A 24,009-nucleotide genomic window follows, 5' to 3' on the forward strand; every position below is an offset into this window, starting at 1 on the left:
CCTATGCCTGAGTGACAACTATTCACCCAGGGAGGTGAAGCCCTGCTGCATCTTCTCAACAACGGCCCCATCTAGGAGCGGACCTACGAGGATTCACAGTTTTAGTACCAGTACGCGTTTATGCACATGAACACAGGGCAGCAGTTAGAATTTGGCTACTTCCAGCCTATGACCTAAGTCAGGGACAGCTGGCTCTGTGATTCTCAGAATGGGGCTTTATTTTAAAAACGAAGTATTTATGAAGCATCCGTGAGGTACACTGTGCCTGAGACATGAACAAAAGGGGAACAGAGGCCAGTGAAGGAGGAGGTGGGTGGCCTTGAGTGCCCTGGGCCGCTTGGTCACAGGGCCAAGTTGGGCCCGTCCTGGCCCTCACGAGTCCCACATGTCACCTGCACTCGCCTCCTGGGAAGTCCCCACACCGCCACTCAGACTACAACTGTATGGTTAAGTGAGACACTCTGACTGTCCAGCTGAGCCAAGAACCAAGAAGACTCAACTTCATCGGAGACGTACCCTCTGCCATCTCCAGAGCAGTGCTGTCCAATATGGTGGCCCCTATCCACGCGGACCTATCGCAGTTCCAATGCAAAGGAAATAAAAATAAAATTTCAGGTCCTTGGTTGCATGAGGCTCATTTCAAGTGCTCAGAAGGTACATGTGGCTGATGGCACCTGAGTTAGTGCAGAGAGAGAACATTCCATTATCTCTGCAGAAAGTTCTACAGGATAGTCCTTCTCTAGAATTTAGGACTTATTTGGTATGGGGCAGGGAGGAGAGTGCAACAACTTTCATTTTTTCCCTTAATAAACATCAGTATTTAAGACTTTTACAGCCAAGATATGTTCATATATTACTTGTACAATTTAGAAAAATAGCATACCATACAAAAGACCACAGCTGATGAAAGATCTCAAAGTAATTAACCACAGAGCATCACGAAGATCTGCTTTCCACACCCTGGTGCACCTCTTTCCCTTGGAGCCCTCCCACAGATGGACTCACCTTTGGAGTGTTTCCCCACAGTCCTCTTGGGTAGCAACTCCTCCGTGGAATGTGCCGATGTATGTAGTGCGTTCTCCAAACTATTACTCACGCTGCTGACGGGGGCCTCAGTTCTTGGAGTCACCTGGGAGGACAAAAAAAAAATCATCTTATTTTCTTCCATCTGGTCCATGTGGAATGATTTTCACTGTTACCTTAAAGCCACTGATATTTATTGTAGTTTCAATTTTCATGTAAAAATTTTATATAAAACACTACTTATACAATACCGTAACAATGAGCACTTCCTGCACCCATTTCCTCCTCACCGCTGAAACTTAAAACCAGCCAGGTTAAGTGTGCATGCACGTGGGAGCTCGGCTGTGCCGCTGCTTCGTGCGCCTGCACGGGCTCAGCCGAGCTTCTGCGAGCTACATACCCCCCTCTGCGGTAAAACTTTGTATTTTGTTTGTTCAAATCATAGAGTTCCCTATAAAATTAATTACACAGCTGGACCTGACGCTGTCCTATAAATCTTGAAGAAGTCACAAATGCTCTAAAAAGAACAGTCAAGAAGAGACTACAACTGGATCTACATGGGGTACACAGGCTAACGTTACCCTACAATCTCACTTCTAGGAATTCGTCACACAAAGTTACACGTGAGAAAAGGGGGGGGGATGACGCTCACAGCAGCAGCTTCTGTAAGAGTGCAAAGCGGACAGCCTCCGAAACAGCTGAGCATACAGCCCCGACCAGACCAAGGTCGGCGGGTGCCCGGCCCCTGCGACAGCAGCCCTTCAGAACCCCACCAAGTTCACGCGGGCTTCCCGTCCTCCTGCTCTCTGCCTGCCGCCAGCGTGTCTGTGCAAACACACGGCCAGAGGCGGGAAGGAGAGCAGGGAGGAGACGGCACATGGTGAGCCGCAGTGACATCGCAGAAGAGAGGAGAGCCCCCGGGGCGCCTGCGGTGGGGGCAAGCACTTTCATTTTTCCCCCTTATCAAGGACCAGTACCTAAAAAGTTTACAGCCAAAATTTATTGAGTACTTGTAGGCTTGAGAAGAATGAAAGTGACCGATGATTTGACTTCCTCAGAGTCACAATTTAATATATAGCAAAATTTCAAAGGAGAGTCAAGATTTTAAAGTTTATCAAGACACGTGTGAGTTTTAAAGGGTGAGAAACACTATGCTACACATACAAAGAAGGGGCAAGGTTGTGACCACTGGTCTCCATCCTGATGTGGAGTCGACCAGACGCACGCCTGGCTGGCCCTTGGTTTTCATTAGTCAGCGTCACTCGCTGGAAGGCAGGGGGCGGGGCCCATCGGAGGAGCCTGGGAGCCCAGAGCAGGCAGAGGGCCAGCAGGAGAGGCCAGAGATGCCCCCACGCCTGCAGCACGGCGACAGCCACTATGTTCCGGACAGACTGCACACGCCGGGTACCCAGCAAGCCCTCTCCCCTCCCACCCACGCACGTCAAAGCCACTGCAGGGAGGCCTCCGCATATGCCCCCAGCACAGTGTAGCAGAATGTGGAAGTTCACAGAGCCCAAGGAAATAAATCCTAGCCACCAAGACTCCTCTAAAAAGTCAGTTTTTTGGATAACACTACCAAGATATTATCAAGACAGTTAAAATTTAAATTACTTATATTTGTCATTTAACAAAAATGGATTATTTCCCTCAGACTCAGCAAAGTGTCATCCAATGATCAGAGTATTCCAGGAACGAACTTCTTTCCTATTAAATAAGATAACAGAACCAACACTTACGAGTAATTAATGAAAGGGCAAGACTTTTAGTTCCAAACAGTAAATATCACTTTGGGAAACAACTTAGGAGATTAACATTTTTAACTCTTGTAATAAACCTAACCACAGCAGATGCCATCGGCTCTGGCCTGGCTCACACGAGCCTCCATGTCCTCCGGGCTCCCTTGGGAAGTATGTCTAAGTCCTCAACTGCAAAAGGGTGAGGCTGAGTTGTCCGGACAACCAACCACAGAAGTGCCAACCTTGCTAGTGATGAACCCGCACACGCAGATGTGCACACCCATGCCCACCCGAAAGCACCCTAAACAGAAAACCAGCCTCCGGACTCTTGCCTCTGGAAGGGTCGAAGCAGGGGCAGGGAGAGAACACAGCCCAGCCAGGATGCTTGCCTCGAGCACAGCCTGGTAGGTACAGACAACTGCACTGGATGGGTGGTTCTCAACCTCGAGGCGTGGGGAACTCCCGAGGCCCAGCAAGAACGTGTGTCTCCCACCCCCACCCAATCAGAATTTCTGGAGTGGGGCCTGGACACTGGTCATGGTGTTCTTTTGTCCTGTGCACTGGGCCCCTCAGCCAGAGTGCAAAGCACAGGAGGCCTGTTGTCTGGTCAGCCCCTGTGAGGACCAGGTGTCACCCGGGGGGACAGGAAGCTCCTTCCATGGGCTGACAGGATGGGTAAGGGTGTAGGTCCATGCACCACCGTTCCCAGGAGAAGGGGAAAGCCTAAGAGTCACACTATGGAAGCACATGCCATGCCGACAACACAAACATGGAAAAGAAAACTCTTTAAAATTATAATCAGCAGAAAAGAAATACTTGTTTGCCTCACTGTGTTTTACCAGAGTGTCTCTTCCTAGTTTTCCAAATGCTCACTTTTTCCAACCAAGCCTTTATCTTGACTTTGCTCCTTTGTTTACATTGAAAGCTCTCTTCCCCTGCATTTCCCAGAAATGCTGTGTTTGGGGTTATTTTTGGTTAAGTTAATTTGCCCCATGTGACCTCCGCAGTTCAACTCAGATGCTCTCTGACTCACGCTCACAAGCGGCGCTCCAGTCATGAGCCTGATGGACACGAGAATAAAAGACTTGATCAGTTCCAAATGTCGCCTCCTGCTATGGCTGGAAGGGCAACAAGAAGATGCTCTCCAACAACCAGCCCGACTCAGCCGCTTCCATGAAGTTCCAAGTCTTCTGTCCTGTGAGCACCTCGCTTTCTCACTCAATGGACACTTCCTGTGCCCCCGGGACCAGCTGATCACCGTCCCACCTCCAGACAGCCTCTGCCACGACCTACAGGGGACCTGTCACCTCTCACTTCTCCCCTCCACTCAACCCACTGTGGCCACCGGGGTGCGCCTGGCAGCCAGGATCTGCCTGGAGGGCCCCCCAGACCCCATACGCATCTGCACGGACCCCTCACAGATGTCACGTCTACGCTTGTGTGACCTTCTTAGGCCCCCTCAAAGCTCAATAAAGTAGGGACTTTTTGTCTGTTTTGTTCGCTGCTGTACCCTCTGGACTTCGAACAGCACCTTATATGACACAGGCACCTAATGGGTGTCTGAAAAATCTGACCATTTCACCAAGTTTTAGTGAAATCAGAATTAACTGGACAAAAACAGCACCCCTACTTCAAAGTAAAATGTCTGCGTTCTCAGTGACACACTACACAACCAGCACAATATTTCACCGGATCTAACACAGGATTGACCGAGCCGTGAGCATGAATGAAATCGGACTCTGGAGCATGTTCCTAGGCATGAGGCACATGCTCCAGTCTGGGGTGCCTCCAGGAAAGTGATGTGGTCCGACAGGGGCTGCACACGCGGGGAGACAGTGCCAGCCTGGGATGCAAGCAGCTGACGCCCCAGCTCTGAGCGCTAGCCCTCTCACTGGCATGACTCGGTCTCCCAACTTCCACGTGCACAAGGCTTCCACAGTTTCTAAAGTGCAGGTTCTGACTGAGAAGGTCAGGAGGGGCCTGAGACTCTGCATTCCTCTCAGGCGCTGCAAGACTGTTTCAAGATGAAGCAGCTCACCGTGGTCAGAACGTCCAAAGGCCAAACCACCTCCCCTCAGGTGGGATGTGAAACGGAACCCCAGCTCTGCACAGAAAATGAGGTCAGACGAACTCCGAGGCCCCTTCCAAGGGTAAGGGACAAAGATGCCAAAGCGTAGCACATCAGCCTGGAGATGTGAGGTGGGCCAGCAGCGAGGCTCCTGCCCGTCCGTCCGCTCCCTCAAATAGATGCTTTCCTCAAAGGTTCCCTCAGTGCTGGCCTCTGACCAGAGAGACCAGAAGAACACAGGCTGCCTGAGGCTTTGTGTGGAAAACTCACTTTAATACTCAGGGACCAGAACCACAACTGTTAGAAGAGAGGTTTCATTTTTGAAAATCGATTTCATTAAAGATCTTTCAAAGTCATTGGATGGGACAGAGGCAGGCAGAGTGCAAGGCATGCAGCAAGCGTGCAAACGTTCAACATCTGAGCGATGGCAGGGAGTTTTTAAGAAAAATCTGGCAAAGCAATAGTGAATATGCTGGAAAACCAAAGTCTCAGTATCCCAGTTGTGCTGTAATATAAACAAATCTTCAGTAATCAAGGTTAAGAAACTGAAGGTGCTGCAGCAGGCAACAGGAGAGCCCCGTGTATTTATTCCCAAGGTGATGGTTCTCAATGGTGAGGCCCCCCCCGAAGAATCTCTTAGGGGAACTCCTACAAAAAGACGATGGCCAGCCTTTCCCCTACCATGAAGTTAGTTCCAGATTCTACCCTCAGATACACCCAGACACATTCAACATGGCATCTCTCCTGCAGTGAGGTTTCTCCCCTGCAGTGATGCACACAGTAACAATGAAGTGCTGTTCCTGAGGGCTGTAAATAAGACGACGGCTGTGCGCAGGGCTGGGAACGAGATGGCGAGCTAGGCTGTGCCACCAAGAGGCGGTTAAGACAGCAGTTCAGCTTGGGCACCTGGGTGGCTCAGTTGGTTGGGCAACTGCCTTTGGCTCAGGTCATGATCCTGGAGTCCTGGGATCGAGTCCCACATCAGGCTCCCTGCTCAGCGGGGGTCTGCTTCTCCCTCTGACCCTCTTCCCTCTAGTGCTCTCTGTCTCTCATTCTCTCTCTCAAATAAATAAATAAAATCTTAAAAAAAAAAAAAAAAGACAGCAGTTCAGCTTAAAACTGCTGTGCACGGAATGCCCGAGATGTGAACATATGGGAAGAGGCCATGGAGAATAAAAAACGAGAGCGACTAGAATTATGAGCACACTTTATACCTTTCTTATCATGGATGCAATCTGCTTGTAACCACGCCAACCTACTCAACCCTTGTAACTCTCTCCAGTTGGAACAGCAGGAGATTCCCCCCAAGGTCACCCGACCAGTAGGGGGCAGTCCTGCAGCTATCAAGCTTCTCGAGTTGGTCGGTGTGGGTCAAATCCAGGGAGAGCAGAGCCCCTTACAGAGGCCACAGCACTTGTTCCAGCAGCCCCTGCTGGCTGTGATGGGCAGCCAGGATCCACGTCGCTCAGGTCCAGTCTCCCCCAGTGCAAAGTGGGGATAACGGTGCCCACTTCATATAAAAAATGCACTTAAAGTAAGAGTGCTGGGCAGTCAATATTCAACAGAACGTCAGCTGCTCTTGTTCCTTTGGCCACCAGTCTGGCTGGGACATGGTGGGAGAGGCAGAAGTGCCCCGGGGGACACCGGCTCCGCGAGGACACCTGGAAGAGACACACACCTCTGATGTCCTGGCAGAGAACCGCTTCCACGAGGCTGATTCGTCCTGAGCGCACATCAACTCAACGGTCTGTGGCCACGCCCACCTGGGAAGAGCTCCACACGCCACCACTCTCCGTGGCCCCTCACCGGAAGCTGGGGGCTACCTTCTCTCAACAGACAAGCCACTGAAACACGGACTCCACCAAGACCAGTGATCACCTATTCTAAAAACAGCACGGAGCAGCTAGAAAGATCATTTATCATTTGAAGTACAGTTCGACAAAACATTCTTAAGAGTCAATGTTCCTACCGTTACAATGGGAGCAATCTCAGCCCCAAAGAGCAAGTGCAAAATGGGTCAACTGTCTTCACAAAAACTAGGCGTATGTAGCAATCTTTTATTATGCCAATACAGGAGCTCTGGATCTACTAATCTGTCTGGGAATAATCTATCCTAAGAACACAATCAGTGATACAGTCATAGGTTTGTGTACAAGGAGGTTCAACTTAGCTTTAAAACAGCAAAATATATACGTATCTGCAAATGACAGAAACACCCAGTAAGACTAATAATAATCTAAACATGTAAATAAATTCACACCCATATGATTAAATATTATGCAGCCTTTAAAAGATAATTTTAAAAAACAAAAGGCTTGGGGATGCTCACACTCAGATCCTGGGGATGAAGCGGAACATGTCACCAGTGCATGCACACAGGCACTGAAGACAGAAGAAAACACCACAATACTAATAACGTTTAGTATCTTTGGGTGATTTTCTAAAGGTATTTTTCTATTTTCCAATTCTTCTGCAAGGAACGGTTACTATTAGAACCAGAAACAAAAGTTAGAAGCTACTAAGTCTCAGCGTAAGTAACTTCCTACAAGACAGGAACACAACACAGGAAAACAGAAGCAGCTTCTAAAACCAAATGGCACCAGGCACCTGGGTGGCTCAGTTGTTAAGCAGCTGCCTTCGGCTCAGGTCATGGTCCCAGGGTCCTGGGATCGAGCCCCGCGTCGGGCTCCCTGCTCAGCGGGAAGCCTGCTTCTCCCTCTGCCTCTGCCTGCCGCTCTGCCTACTTGTGCTCTCTATCTCTGTTAAATAAATAAATAAAAATCTTTAAAATTAAAAAAATAAAATAAAACCGATGGTTCACTCTGAGGTGCTGAATGGCCCAGACAGGTGGGGCAGATGCTGCCGGGGGACCGGACGTGGGGGGCAGACCCGGCAACAAACAACTAAGGCAACTCCAAGGGGCAGGGTACGGACTCTGTGGTGCAGGGACCGCTCGGGTGAGGCCAAACTGGGGGAGCCGGCCCAGCAAGGAGGGGCCTCTCAGGCCCAGAAACGGAAAGTGTGGAACCCTGAGGCAGGAGGCCTTCCTGCCTGAAGCTTATGAATATCAAGGGGCAGCGGGGGCCGGGGCCCTCAAGCACAGACACGAGCTCCGGAGTGTCGACAAACAGACTCATTTATTTTCAGTTTGTTTTCCAAGCAACCCACCTCCATACAGGAAAGAGTATCATCTGTTAAACACTTTTAACTCAGTGGGAAAAAAAATACATAAAATCAAAAAGAAAAGTGATTTGTAAGCATTTCACTAAAATAGTAATTACGTGTCTCTCAAAACCAGAAAAGGAAAATAGATAGTTTAGTAGTGAAAGCTATTTGCTGACTTAGGCCAAGTGAAAGCCAATGCTAACCAGAAACCGTTCTCCACGAAAAAACATTCCTTTTAAAATTTCTTACCCTAGAGCTGTAGTCATTAAAAAAGAGAAAGATTACTGCTCAAAATCTCGGCAAAAGGTACCAAGTACTTTGCTAGATGAGTTCCAGCAAAATGACTACAAAACCAAGTCCTTCCACCAGCAGCCTTCAGAGCAGAGCAGCCTCTCCCAGGAGTTCCCAGGCCTCAGTGTGCACACCCGTGCACACTCGCGTGCACACCGAGAAGCTCTTACAAATTCAGACTGCAGGGCAGCCCCAACAGACCAATTAAACTAGAACCTGGGGGGCGGGGTCAGTTACAAACAGCTCTGCGAGTGCCCAGGATCCCTGCCCAGAGACTTGCAGGGCAGACTCAGCATGCATTCAAAGTCAAGGGCCCTAGGTGGCTAAAGATGACACTTCTAGCTACGCAAACCTACAGAAAAGGGGTTCAAGTAGCACCCTAATCCACTTCCTTGGCTTGTGCAGGATTAGAGCAGCTAGTACCCAGAAAGTGGCTCTTGTGGAGCCAGTCACATAGCAGGTGCTCCACAAACAGCCACCATGGCCCAGGTCAGAGGAGGAGGAGGTGTGGCAGGAAGGCTCTTCCCTCGGAACAGCCACACAACCAGCATCTCAGACGGTCACTTTAAACACAGTGCCAACAGGCTTGGTGTGTTCTCCAGAGAACAGGCGCAAATTTCAGGTGAGGACAGGGGAGTAAAAGAAACCAATGGTTGCTAGAGGAAGGTACAACGTTAGCAGGAAGGAGCGACAACTGACAAGAATTTAAAAAGGCACAGCCATATGGGAACAACCGAATCTTAATAAACTCGAGGACAACACTGCATGTGAATGTAGAACAATGCATCCAGGAAGCTCTTTCCTTTCCCTTCCAGAAATGCTTACATCATGTGACCAGTGTGCTATGGAAAATGGTGAAGAGTAGCCAGAGCTTCGGGTGCAGGGCCGCAGCCCCTCCCCCACGGCACGGAGCCCGCTAAGGCAGGGCCTCAATCCGCACGCGCCACCTTCAAGACTTCTGACGTTAAGGGCATATGCACCCAGCACTGTTATGCCTATTTTGGTCACAAGTAGTTTAAATATTGGGGATTTCTTTGAGAAACTGGCTCAGTGTCTAATACTAATAAATAAACTCTGCTATAATGACCATTTTGGTTCCCAATATAATATGCAACTACTGAGATGAACCATTCAGAGCTGTTAGCACATTAAGATGGTTGTTTTATGACCCCCGTGAGATACTGGCCATGACAGGAGTTCAGTCACAGAGCATTTAGACATCCAGGATGGGAAAGGACAAGCACTAAAACAAGCTAGAAATGACCAGGAAGCATCTGGATGAGAACAAGAGCATATCAAAGGTGCACCAAGTGTCAGTAAAACATGCCCTTGGGTTTTATTTCGACAGAAGCCACAAGTTGCACTTAATGAGTCTTGACTGGACACCTATTAGGAGCAAGGCAAAGCCGCTCAGAGAGTCAGAGACCAGGCCCCTATGGTTAGCCATGAAGGGAAGGTCAGGCCAGAAAGGGCTCAACTGGACTGAACAGAAAAGACACTGAGGTCAAGAAATTCAAGACTGACCTCCCACAGCAGATACAACCAGACCCTGCATCCAACAGGGAAACAGTATTTGCTCACAGGAGCCCCACAATAGCAGGGAGACCAGAGCCCACACCGCCCTTCCACACTTCCCCACCAGCTCACTTCCAGCTCCCCAGCACCTACCTACTCAGGACCAGAACGCCTAATAATCACCCCACTGACATTCTCCAACAACACTCTGATTTCAAGGCACCAGGCCAGCTCGTTTCTCCTCCACACTGAGCCTCATTCTTTGTAAGGACAAATGTCACAGTTACTATAAAACCCTCCTTCACAGCTACACTTGCTTAGAGAGAATTAATCCTTCCTACAACACATGGCCCGTATTTTACCACAACATGTGGATTATAAAAAGCAGGTGGTTCTACTTTCAATAATGGCTGAGTACTGGGGCGCCTGGGTGGCTCAGATCGTTAAGAGTCTGCCTTCAGCTCAGGTCATGATCTCAGGGTCCTGGGATTGAGTCCCACATCGGGCTCCTTGCTTAGCAAGGAGCCTGCTTCTCCCTCTGCCTGCCACTCCCCCTGCTTGTACTCTCCCTCTCTCTCTCTCTGGCAAATAAATAAAATCTTTAAAAAAAAAAATAATGGCTGAGTATTCAGACCAACCTTCCTACAGATAACCATAAGCTCTGGACAAAGTATTAAAAGAACAAGAAACTGAACATGACCAAAAGCAGGCAGAAACTAAAGGAAGCTCTACACTCGGAAAAAGAGATTTGTACTGGGTGGGTTTGATGTGCTGCAGGCACATCAGAAAAAGTAGCAGTTGAAGCTCAGCTTGAATTCCACAGTCCTGCTGATTTGAGGAGCCCAAGATCAGAATTCTGGTAAAATATAATGGCAGCAAAGTGAGGGAGAAGTCCCTGACAGAATAGTGCCTTAGAAGGGAAAACACGCCTAGGGGCGCCCGGGTGGCTCAGTCGGTGAAGCGTCTGCCTTCGGCTCAGGTCACGGTCCCGGGGTCCTGGGATGGAGCCCCATGTCAGGCTCCCCACGGAGAGCCTGCTTCGCCCTCTCCCTTTGCCCCTCCCTCTACCTGTGCGTCCACGTGCGCTCTTGCTCTCTGTCAAATAAATCAAATCTTAAAAAAAAAAAAAAGATGGGGAACATGTCTAATTCTGCATATAAATTCTGCCTGCACCTCTGGGTGAGCCCCTGAAATAGGCACACGTGGGGCAGGACCCAAGAAGCCAGGCTAACACCAAACCACCGGAGACTGCGAATGCCACTCAACAGAGGAAGAGCATTCCAGAGTTTGAGTCAGGCCAAGTTTACTGCCTGCTCAAACAAACTAAGCCACCACCTGATACTCTGCAGGAGGACCAAACAAAATCCAGGGTTTCTACAGTGTCTCATTCACAAAATCCAAGAAGCAATCTATAATTACTAGACACGTAAAGAAACAAGAACGTGACCATACAAAGAGAAACGGGGCCGAGCACAAGACGAGTCATATGCTGGAATCAGAGGCAAGCAGCATGAAGTGGCTGTTAAAACAAAGCTCAACAAAAGAAAAGCAAACATTTGTGATGTAAGAACCAAAGGAACATCTCAAGAGAGAAATGGAAACTCTTAAAATATGAAAATTCAAGAAGCAATCAAGATGTCCCGCGGTAGGGGAATACATAAATGAACACACGGATATGTGTGTCCATCCACACAAAGGAATATTATTCAGCAATAAAAAAGGAGCTGTCAAGTCATGAAAAGGCATGGAGGAAAATGAAATGCGTACCTGAAAAGTCTACACCCAGTGTGACCCCACCTGGATGACACTCTGAAAAAGGCAGAACTATGGAGATGGTGAAAGGTCAGGGGCTAAAGGGGGGTGGTGAAAAGGCAGAGAGCCCAGAGGACTTTAAGACAGTGAAAATACGCTGGGAGGTACCACGGTGGTAGACACCCGTCATTACACATTTGTCCGAACCCATAACCTGTACAACACCAAGACTGAACCCTGACGTAAACCACAGACTTTGGATGATTATGACATTCAATTTATCTGTGAACTTAGAGCTGCTCTAAAAAAAATAAATAAACCCTTAGAGTCATAAAAAAGAATTCAAATAGAAATTCTAAAATGAAACAAATGCTATTTCTGAACTAAAAAATCCACTGGATGAGCTTAACAGCAGTTTGGAATTAATAGAAGACCTGCAAAATTTCAAGACAGATCAACTGAAAGTGTCCAGTCCCAAAAAAAAAGAGAGAAGAAAAAAACTGGGTAAGAAAAGAAAAAGCATCTGGGACCTGTGGAATGATATCAGAAGCCTTAACATCCCCACAGGGGAGTCCCAAAAGGAAGGAAATGAGACAGGAAAAACTATGGAAAATTATGAGTGAAAATTTCTCAGATTTAGTAAAAGACATAAACTTACAGATCCAATAAGTTCAGAGAACAGCAAACAAGACAGATTCAAGCAAACAGCACTGGGCGCTTCACAGCCAGGCAGCCCCACACCAATGGCGAGGGCGCACGCCGGGGCGGCGGGAGGAGCCAGCGTGGGCCAGCGGCCACCGGAGGGCCACGGCCTCCCCTCCCTTCCATGCAAAGGGAAGGCTGTCAACAAAGACTCCTACGTCCAGGTTAATGCCCTGTCACAACACAGGTAGAAGTCAAACATTCTTGGATGAAAGAAAACTAAGGGAATTTCTAACCCACAGACCCAGACTCCAAAAAATGCTTAAGGAAAGTTTTCCTGACTAAAGGGACATAGTAACGAACTGGCTCTTCAGTGAGGAATGGAAAGCACTGAGAATAACAAATATGTGGGTAAATAAGACCATATTTTCTTCTTAATTTTTAAAAATACATTCGTATTAAAGCAAAAGGTACTCTGGTATCACTGGGGTGTCCAGCACATGTAGAAATAATAGGTATGGTGACCACAGCATGAAGGACAGAGAGGATAAATGGCCGCAGTACAAGTGCAAGAGTCTTAACACTTCACGCCAAGCCAGGCAGCACTCACCCCATCCAGGTGGGCTGAGGCGGGCTGTGGAAAGTTAATCTGGGTTCGTGATCCCTAGACAAACCAGGGAAAAGAATGCAACGTGGCACACCGAGAGCCAAGGGCTAAAATGATTCCACTTGAATGAAGTTCTAGGACACTAATCAATACTGGAAAAAAAAAAAACAAACATAAAGGTGGGAGGAAGGGGGAGGCCTGAACTGACCAGGAAAAAGCAGTGACAGGAACGTTCTAGATCTCCACAGGGGCTCGGTTACAGAGCATCACACATTTACCGAAACTCAAAAGACTGAAAGCCACCTGAAACGATACACATAAACGTGCGCACTTCTTGAAGCGCACATATGTGAGGGGCTACGGGAATGAACACCGTGGGCAGCCATCGTGCTCTCACGACAATGACAACACCGTGGAGTCCACACCTACCACAGCACAGGGGCTCGCGGGCCACCAGGGCCGCCACGCTCCAGCGCCCGCGAGCCCCAGAGGCCCCTGTTCTCATGTCACGATCTTCGCATTTCCCTCTAACTTTTAATGATGAAGTGAAAACATTGTTAAATATACTTTTGGCTTCACATAATAAAAATAGCCACTTACTAATGTCACCTTTGGCAAATTACTTACACTTAATGCTCACTGCTAAAATGGGCACAAAGACAGATGGGAACTATGGAGCTGTTCTGAGGACTAAATAAATACATGGGAAGCTCGCAGAGCAGCGCATGAGCACAGCAAACGGAACTGTTAGCACCGGCATCATTCCCTCTCACTGCCTGTCCTCTCCTTCCTCTCTTTATTGATCATTCTGGAAGAGAAATATCATTTTGACTGGTCAATTACCCTCGTCAATACAAATATTAGTAGGACACCAGCTCACAAGCTTCATACCTCATTTTTAAAAATAAAAAAAACCACTGCACAACAAGTGTTCCCAGAAGTCCCACACCTTGCAAAAGCGCCCACACAAGAAAACTCATGGGCCCAGAAGCCGCGGTCAGGAGGAAAGTGAGCAGGCCCCGATCGCAGCAGGGGACGAACGGTGTCCAGGTCCGGCACGCACACCACGCACCGCCACCACACAACCCCTGGACCCGGTACTTTCGAAGTGTCTCACTGATTTTATTCACGGTATTAGGGCTAGGTTGGTAGCATTAGTCCCAAGCTTTTTTATTTTGTTGAAATGCCCAAACGAGATGGGAGAAGGGATCCTCTTCCCCATAAAGTAATTCTCCTCCTTCCACAAAGTTATTTTTTCTAGTCTAGACTATATTTCCAGAAGTCGTTCCTACATATACATGTTTTAATTAGATTCACTGTGACTCAGTAAGAAACCTGAGGATATAATTTCTTTCTAGTAATTCCACTGAAGTGTTAACATAAAAGTCCCAAATAATTAGGACATGACTCTGTAATGCTCCCTTCTAATTAATCTGGTGTCCCTGTTGAAAGTCTAGAAGAATATAAACCACACTTTAATTGGCATGATGAATACTCATTTGGTTTACTGCCATTCTGTAGGAAACTCTAACACCAAGGCTTACCGTGATCTATACTTCTGTAAATATGTGAGGACCATAATCACAAGAGCCTTACTGCTAGGGCTGCCAGCACCACTCCAACAGCAAAGTCACGGGAGGCAGGTCCACAGAGCACCAGAGAGCTCACGCCCTTCCAGTGCCCAGTGGATGGTCCGTACACTTTACTCTGTCATGGGGTAATACCATCAGTCACAGAGAGTTTGAACTATCAATCACAGAGAGTTGATCCCACAGGAAGCTTTTAATACCAGCTTCTGAAAATTAATAAAGTAAAATACTGATGTTAAAAATTCCCTGGAATCCACAGCTATGTAATGCATAAGAGAAATAGCCACAAAAGCCCATTAAGGAAGAGTGTGATTTGGTAACAGGTGTTACTGACAGGACCATAGAAAAAGCAAAGCATGAAGGAAAAAACTGTTTTCACTAGAGTGGCCTTTCATAAACATCCAACACCTCCCTCCCACTTGGCTTTCACAGATGCTCAAGACACAACCCCTGCTGGGTGGCAAGGACCATGAGGCTCTGGACTGAAAGAGACAGTCTCTGCCCTCCAACAAGTCAAGTCTGGTGATGGAAATGTAATGAAACCCACTTCAGTAGAGTATGATAAGGTCTAGGACAGAAGAAGGCCACAGAAGGCTTGTAAGTGTGAGCCAAGAACTGGGGGCTAGGGAGCCCCAGGTACCGGGTGTCCCATCTGAGAGAACAGGATCTATAGAGGCTCAGGGGAAAGAGGGATTGCAGTAAACATAAAGAACCTCAAGTATAGACAGAGGTAAGTACAGACAAACAGTGGACAGATCACAAAGGCCACAGCATGCCCTGCTAAGACCTGCATGTTGGAGAGTAACAATCCTATAGGCATCTTACAAAGACCATTCCAGGGACACCATGAGACCTGTTGTTAAGAGGCTGAGTGGGGCCAGGGGGATGGGCTGTCACAGTAGACTAGACCCAGGCCGGGGGGATGGGCTGTCACAGTAGACTAGACCCAGGCCGGGGGGATGGGCTGTCACAGTAGACTAGACCCAGGCCAGGGGGATGGGCTGTCACAGTAGACTAGACCCAGGCCAGGGGGGATGGGCTGTCACAGTAGACTAGACCCAGGCCGGGGGGATGGGCTGTCACAGTAGACTAGACCCAGGCCGGGGGAATGGGCTGTCACAGTAGACTAGACCTAGGCCGGGGACAGGCTGTCCTAACAGACTAGACCCAAACCGGGGGAACAGGTTGTCACAGTAGATTAGAACCAGGCCAGGAGAATGGGTTTTCATCCTCCTGACACAGTCCAAGGGGGACAGGCTGTCACAGTATACTAGACTTAGGCCAGGGGACTGGCTGTCATAGCAGACTAGACCTTGGTCAAGATGAGAAGTTGGACATGTCACTGCTATTTCTAAGAAGAATTAAGGTACTACAGTTTCTGGATAATTTAATTAAAAAATCAAACAGAGCAGCTACAAGTTATTTCTTGTAGACTTTAAACAATGACATCAGCTCAATTCTAAAAGGTGATCACTCACTTGCATGCCAGCATGCGTTCTTGACTCAGGGGAAGGAATGAAGTTACATGAGGCTGGGGGTGTGCTTGTTCCCTGAATACCATTTTAATCTACGTCCTGGCTCTCTGGCAAATGGCTCCCAATTTAAGTCCACCTCCACAGAAGTGTGCCGTATATGGGCCATCATGTCAACTGTGATGGGGAGAAAGAGAGACAGAGAGAGAGGGGTAGACAGGGGCTGTGCTGGTGTCAGCAGAGAAGAAACCTGCAAAGCCGCTGAGGGCCTGTTAACTGACTGGGGGCCCAGGAGAGAAGGCAACAATAGGAGAGGCATGGGCTTCTGGCTGGGGGACAGGGGGAGAGCAGTCAAGCATACTGAGCTACCTGGAACCTCCAGCTGGAGCTCGGATCTAGGTGGGCATGCAGATTTTGGATTCATCAGTGAGAACACCATCACGTAAAGGGCAGGAGAGCTGAGAGAAACTGAGAACACTCAGAGAAGCGAGAGGAAAATCAGCAGTGCTGGGAATGAATGGGGACGGAGACACTCAGGACAATTAGGCCACGCCCAGGCTCCTGAAAGCCAGCATCTGGGGGAGGCACCTCCACAACCACACTTGCTTAAAAAGAAGAAAAAAGCACCCTCCCCTGGGTATTCCACTGTGTGGGGAGCCCACAGAACCAATGAGAGGTAAGAAAGATAAGGACTGAAAAGCATGCAAGGAACCAGGCAAATCAGAGGCCATCCAGATAAAGACATCAGTGTAATCCAGTACACACCGTCTAGAAGGGAACCCACATCTCCAAGGGGAGGGCAGCACGCGAGCAAAGGGAAAAGATGGGTTATTCAACAAATGGCACAGGAGAGACTGGGTTTTCATTCGGGAAAGATAAAACTAGCTCCGTACCTTACGCCAAATAAATTCCAGATGGATCTGTGAAATGTAAGATGTGTACCAGAGGATGCCACGGGGAACGCTTTCACAACGTACGTTGCATAACGTGCGCCTGACCATAGTCTATCACGCACATCATGATCTCTGCGATGCATGAGGTATAATACATTTCTAATTATGACACAAAACCCAGAAGCCGTACAAGATTGATAAAAAGGACACTAAAAAGGACCTGCATGGTAAAGTCAACAGGCAGGAAAAAACCCAGGAAAACAAATCCCTGCCATTTCTACTAAAGACAAAAGGACAATTTCCTTGAAATTTAAAGAGGTTCTAATAAAGAAAAGACCAACAACTCAACAGAAAGGGGCATAGAATATGGAGAGCTTGCCAAAAATAAAAAGCTTGCTTGAAGAAATGCTCAAGCTCACTCACCAGGGGACTGCAGCACCCTGAGAGGCGCCTCCCACCAGCCAGGGGCAGCCACCGGCGGGCACACAGCGAGCTCGCACACCACTCAGAGGCGTACAAACAGGCACTCACATGCACGGATGTGGGGGCGCAGAGGAGGGCCACCACAGTATCTAAAGTCATCCCAGAGGCACACACCCTTTGGTCCACCACCAACCCCACTTCCAGGTTTCTAGTCCACAGAGAAACTCACCAACATGAAAGGCACACACAAGACCTTCCAGGGGCTTGTGATTTTTCTATGGACCTGAGAAACACCCACCTAAAATCCCAAACACTGCTTAGAAGCAAGACTCAGTGAAAAGCATCCTCAAGACCAGAGTGCTCCTTGCTGCTTTAGAGACAGAACCACAAGTCTGCGCCAGTCCTTGGGGACGACACAGCGAGTCCAAGCCCACTTCATTACACCCTGATCACAGATTACAAGTAGCTGCTAGAGTATCAATTATGGGAAACATATTCAGTCTTGCCTTTGTCTTCACTCTGAAACCTCAGGCCTTGTAACTCAGAACAAAACAAACTGCATAAGAATGAACCTATTTTATGCCCATCCATTCAGTGTAAGAGTGACTGAATAAATTCTGGCTGTATTAACAAAAAAAGAAAAAAGAATTAACCTATTTTATGAAGTTCTTGATTATGGCTTTTCACCGTGACAGGAAGCAACTCTATAACACGTTAGGTCTCTGCACATACAAAACCTCTGTGGGGCATGGGGAGGAGCCACCTCGTGGACATTCATCTCTGCACTGCACACGTCAGGGCTAGAGTCCAAAATCAGAATCCCTGTGATTTGTAAACTCACTGGAGAGCTTGTGGCAACTGTTCTCAAAAGAGAACTGGTGTCCGAAATGGTGGTTTCTCAAAAAAATTAAAATTAAAAAGAAACAACAAAAGGATCTTTTTTTCTGAAATGTAATCTATCTAAGGCAGGAAAAAAAAAAGCACACTTATACAAAAACTATTTTTCCCTAGATGTAACAGAAATTTTTTGTTACTAACAGTCTCTGGGAGGGCAGCCACCAACTAAACAAACAAAAACGTCCCTTTTGCTAGCTTGCCTCTGAGGTCGTAAGATGCCTATGTTGACTTGTGGGGGAAAAAAATGTATCAATCCCAAATGTCCTCAGTCCGAAACGAAGGTAAATGAAGTATGCAGGGCTGAGGGGGAAAATGGATAAACTGAAGCTGGTGAACATCGAGCACCGCAGAAACAAGGCGAACGCGGATGTTTGTCTGTAATTACGTTCTGTGTTAAGTAACCCCGCCACAGCACTCCGGAGAAGCTCCAGGAGACCTGCGGTTTCCACAGCTGCGCTCCAGAACAATGGGAGCCAGAGCTGGGGTGGAAGTGGGGTCGGACACAGCAGCACCAGCCCACACGAGGGCGAAGGGCAGGACCTGGGCAGGCAGCTCACCCTCCAGTGGGGCACCAGCAGCAGCGAGGGGCTGCACCACCACCAAGCAAACCTGCATCCCAGCACCCAGTCTCAACGATCATGCACCTCACCATAAAAAGAGGGCAGTCTGTGGGCCTATAAAAGCTGGCCCAAAACGAAGAATCCAGAATGCGTTAGGACATTAGCTCCTGCAGCATCACAAACAAAGCAGTGGAGGCAAAGGCAGCCAGATTGAGCTCAGACCGCAGGCCTGAGTCCATGGGCCAGGCCATCCTTAGCTGCCCGGAGCCCCAGTGCCAAAGGTGGAGCCACCGCTGTGCCTTGAGGTCACGGCTCCTCCTGCAACCATTAGCGATGAGGACAGCAGCCCTGGACAAAGTCCCTTCCCATGGGGTGCCGCATCACTCTCAGTGGCACCAGGCAGAGTTTCTGGGGAAAGGAGAGACCAGAAGGGGCCATTCAACCCTCACGTGACAACCAGCGCACAAACTACCAAGCTTCCACCCTTGAACTGCAATGATTTTCAGCAGCTCGCAGGAAACAATGCGACAGAGCCAGCTGTTGCCTGCCCTGGGCAAGCCCTTGTTAGCAGCTTACTCACAGAATCTGCCCCTCCCCGCCCCCCACCGGCCGCACGGTGCTTACCCTAGAGCACTCATGGTGAGGGTGACGCTGCCGCCGCGCTCCCACAGCCAGCCCCTTAAAAAGGCTCAGCAGCACCCACTGAGGTCAACCTCATGAAGTTGTTCTGTTGTGATCCTCGTCATGAGGATTCTGAAATGCCAGGGTGGGGGCAGCTTCCCGCTACCCTGCCCGGCCAGAGCTGCCACTGCCACCCGGCTCCCTATCACGACACGGAGCCCACAGCACCCGGCCACGACTGTCAGAGCAGCGCGTTCTCTGCCACCTTCAGCCACAGCTCTGGAAAGCGGTCCCACGCACAGCACCCCGCATCCCCCAGGCGGGCTCTCATCACCACTGGGAGGTCCCTCAGACAGCCACACGTGGACGGTGCTCCAAAGACGATTGGTTAAGTGTTAGGTGTAAGAGATTAAAACAAGAGCCTGGTAACCACGAGGAAAAAAAAGTCTAAAAATAAGCACATGCAACAACCCAAGTGTCCATCCACAGACGAGGAGATAAACAAAACAGGGTCTATCCACGCAGTGAATATCAGTCAGCCCTAAAAAAAGCAGAGAAGCACTGACACATACTACCACAGGAATAAACTGTGAAAAGATGACGCTGAGTGAGAGAGGCCAGACACGGAAGGCCACACACTGTACGATTCCGCTTCCATGAAATGTCCAGGACAAGCAAATGCACAACACAGACAACTGGCTGTCAGGGGCTGGGAAGAGGGAATGGGGAGGGACCACAAACAGGCATGGGGTTTCTTTGGGGGGTGATGAAAATGTTCTGGAAGGAGACAGTGGTAATGGTTACACAACTCCGTCAGTATGTTAAAAACTACTTAAGTGTACACTTTGAAAGGGTTAATTTTACGATTTTTTAAAAAATTAAATCTCAAAAACTTTAAAAACCAAGCATATACCTATAACACATTACTGTTTACATAAAGAAGAGACTGCAAAGGGTAAAGTTAAACTTCTTCCAAAATTACTGCTTTTTACTTAACTATGAAGAGAGTGAGAGTCCCCCGCACCTTTATCAGTAGCTCACACAGAACCCCGAAGAGCAGCGTACCTACGGCACCTGTCAGCTACTGAGCGCGGCCACACTACCGCGGTCTATCATCAGCTTTGCCGTGCCAACTGCTTTCCTTTTCAGACGTGAAAATGTCTATTTTACCTCATTCACACTCTTAAACACCTTCTGCTCGTCCTCTGAGTGGGAAGGATTATCACATAACACAGTGAGGGTTTGAAGATGCAACTGCAAATCATGACTGTATCAGAAAATATCGTTATAAGAACTGTCACTTTAAACAAAGAAAAAAATCAAGCCCTTGTCTTTATCCCTAAAGGATAAACACAAAGCCTCTAAGCTCAAAGAGTTCAAAACGGAATAAAAACAGCTTACAAAAGAAATGCAAGCAGAGCTTTAATGGGGCTGTTTTCCCAAGAAGACAGTAAACATTAGATCCAGAGACACTAAAAAGGGAAAACACTCACCGGAGGGACCGCCTCCAAAAGCAGCAAAGGATGCATCAGGCCGTAACAGTAACAGAAAGTTACATGAATGACACTGAAATTAGTTTAGCAGTGACAGAGGGAATGTGGGGAAAACTAGACATCACGGTTGCTCTTAAATATGGAAGCAATAGCCCTAAGGTTACTCACCATAACGTCATTATTAAGGGTCAGGCAGAATTCTCCAATTTCCCACGGATAAACAGAAAAAATTGTCAGCTCCAAGCAACTACTCAAAAATCAATTTTAAAAAACAGGAACCCTCTGAGACATAAATATTTCACTCTGTAACAATGTGCCTTGCCGAAGTCAGCACTCCTCCATAAAAACCCAGAGAGGATGGACCTGGCAGAGAAGGGAGCAGTCCCTGCACATCTGCTGGCTACAGCACGCATGACCTCATGTAGCCCTCCAACAAGCCCAGGAGGCAGGTAACCTGCCATCTACTTCACAGGAAAACACCAAGAGGAGGCAGGATTCTGGCCAAGGTCACACAGCTGGCCAGTTCCGAGTGTGTGGGCAGGGGTGAGGCGGAGACTGGCCCTTTGCGTCATCAGAGGGATTTCTCACTTGACAGAAAGGCTCTCCTCTAAAGCATATTTTGGTTCGAGAGCTAGCTCCTGCCCCACCAAAATAATAATCGCCATCTTCCCCTTTTATAAAGGGATGAATCCGTACACACAAAAGAACTGCCTTCGAGAGCTGAACAGGAGTGGAGGAAGAACCCCACACATTAGTGCACGGCATCTAAACAGAAGGCTAGCAGCACATGAAACCAACCATCAGGGACTGAGATCCCATGAACAGGTGATGTGGCACTGACACCCCAAAGCCGACTGAGTCCCCCACAGACAACCACACTGGCTAGGACACTGCTTTCTCTTTGTTATAGCTGGAATACTATTTTTCTGTCCAGTGCACAACATGAGATTTACAGTGGCAGCTGAACACACACGTAAAAAGAAAACCAGTCTCGGAGCTCCACATCACCAAAAAAAGATAAGACACAGATTAAAACCCGTGGAAGTACCACAACCACATCTTAGAGAAAAACATTAAAGAAGAAAAGCCACAACCCAGAGTTGAGAGACAGCTTGAAAACCACCAGCAGCAAACCAGAGAGGACCCAAGTGTTCCCTGAAAACAGCTCAGACACGGAAAAAGGCACGCAGCACTATGGTCCTTACTGCAGTCTCTTCCCCAAGGGTCCCAGTGTCATCTGAACACACGCCACACTGGGTCAAAGAAAAACCCTTTTCCTTGGAGCACCATTTTGGCACTGGGTCCCACGGGGCTGTGAAAAACGAGTTTGAGCCCCGAACATTTGGTGTTTACATAGTTTTGAAACATTTAGACAAAAGTTCACATTTCCAAGTGGATGACCACAATGCCCTTCCTGTTTAGTTTGGAGACCAACACCCTGGGCCTCCCGGCAGACCCAGGATCTGCTCCCACAAAGGCAGGCGTCCCGCCTGCGTCCGAGGCTGCAGACGTATTTCTGTGCCTGTCACGGGAGCCAGGCTCCGCACCTGCCCCGCGGCGACACCCGCCCCACCAAGGGAAGACGCAGGCCGTGGGCGACGCCGCACAGCCCCCGCGCCGTCCACTAAGGCTCCCATCTCCACCTCGCCAGCGGCTTCCCTTCCTGCTTAAGAAACACCAGATTTGGAGAAATCGGGACGACACCAAGCGTAACTGATCTGTCGCCCAAGGGCCCGATTAAGGGACAAAGGCCTTATCGCGCTTGCGGCCACAGGCGTGAAAGAAAGGCACACACGGGCAGCGAACTCTGACCGGGTAGGCCTCCCCGGGGCCCCGGCGCCCCGCAACCTCCGCGACTGCCCAGGAGGGGCTCGGGGGTGCGGGGGGACGCACCTTGTGGCAGGCGGGGCAGGTGGGCAGCGCGCTTTTGCCGCCGTGGCCTCCGCCGCCGCCGCCGCCGCCGCCGCTCAGGCTGCTCTGGATCTGCGTGAGCTCCTGGCGCAGCACCTGCTTCTGGTGGAAGCTGAAGGCCGGGTGGTTGGAGGCCATGGTGAAGAGCAGCAGGAACTCATCGCCTGTGCGGCCCTCGTTGAGCTGCAGCCCGTAGTTGTGGATGATGGAGTCGATGTGCGTGAGCGTGCGGTAGAGCACGCCCGCCGCCTCGCGCTGCTCCGAGCCCAGCAGCGCCAGCGACACGAGCAGCTTGCTGCGCACCACCTCGTCCGTCAGGTTGGTGAGGCTGCCCAGGTCAGCCGGGTTGTTGGCCTTGATCTCCGAGTCGCGCAGCGAGTGGTAGTCCTTGCGGGCCAGGTCCTCGAGGCACGAGCCGAGGAAGCGCAGCTCGAGCGGGATGCACAGGTCCAGCAGGCCGCACAGGAACTCCACGCGCTGCGGCGACGGCAGCTCCGAGAACCAACGGTACACGCCGTCCCTCTGCAGCGGGCAGCGCTTCTCCACCATGCTGCCGCCCGCGCCGCGCCGCGCCCCGGGGCCGGGGGCCGCCGGCCGGGGCCGGGGGCGCGGGCGGGCGCGGGCGCGGGCGGGGGGCGCGGGGGGCCGGGGCGCGCCGGGGCCGGGGGCGCGCGGGCCGGGGCCGGGCGAGGGCGGGCGGGCGCCGCGGGCCGCGCCGGGGCCGGGGGCGCGCGGCGCGGGCGGGACCCCCGCCAGGGGCCGGCGGGCGGGCGCGCGCGGGGCGCTGGGGGGGCCCGGGGCGGCCGGGGCGGCGGGGGGCGGCGAGCGGCCGCGGGCCCCCCGCTCACGGGCGGGCTCCTGGCCCGCGCCCGTCCCCAGCGGCGGCCGGTGCGCGGCGGCGGCGGCGGCCGCTCCTCGTCGTCGTCGTCGTCGTCGTCGTCCGGGAGGCGGCCGCCCCCATCTCCCCCCGCGCCGCAGGGTCTGTCACTGCGGGCCGCCCCCCGCCGGAGCCGCCCGGGCCATGCCTCCTCCTCCTCCTCCTGCTGCGGCTGCGGCTGCCCCTCCTCCTCGTTCTCCGCCGCCGCCGCCGCCGCCGCCGCCGCGCCTGGGCCGGCCGGCCGTTGCCGGGTCGGAGGCCGCGGGCGGCGGGCGGGCGCGTCAGGGGCGGCGGGCGGGCGCGGGGCGCGCAGGGACTGGCGGGCGCGGCGGCGGCGGCGGCGGCGGCGGCAGCGGCAGCGGCGGCGGAGGGATCTGTGCCGGCACTCGCGCGGGCTCGCGCTGCGGCCTCTCCCCGCGCCGCGGACGGATCCGGGCCGAGCGCGGCCGCGTTCGCTGCTGACGGGCGCCGGGA

General features: G+C 50.6%; 1 protein-coding gene across 1 annotated transcript in view; it reads right to left on the bottom strand.

Annotated features, from left to right (window-relative positions):
- The window catches only part of ZCCHC14 (zinc finger CCHC-type containing 14), a 55,379-nt gene extending 32,172 nt beyond the window's left edge, over positions 1-23,207 (bottom strand). Inside the window, exons 1-2 of the mRNA XM_028092218.2 lie at positions 22,641-23,207; positions 1,006-1,129 (exon numbers count right to left, since the gene is read on the bottom strand). Of these exons, the coding sequence (XP_027948019.2) occupies positions 1,006-1,129; positions 22,641-23,207 (691 nt within the window). The remainder of the gene's footprint in view (positions 1-1,005; positions 1,130-22,640) is intronic.
- Positions 23,208-24,009: the final 802 nt, after the last annotated feature.

The sequence above is a fragment of the Eumetopias jubatus genome, unplaced genomic scaffold (genome assembly GCF_037043125.1).
Source record: "Eumetopias jubatus isolate StellerSeaLion01/CBP00866 unplaced genomic scaffold, mEumJub1_p1.0 scaffold_10, whole genome shotgun sequence".
In the NCBI taxonomy this organism is placed as follows: Eukaryota; Metazoa; Chordata; class Mammalia; order Carnivora; family Otariidae; genus Eumetopias; species Eumetopias jubatus.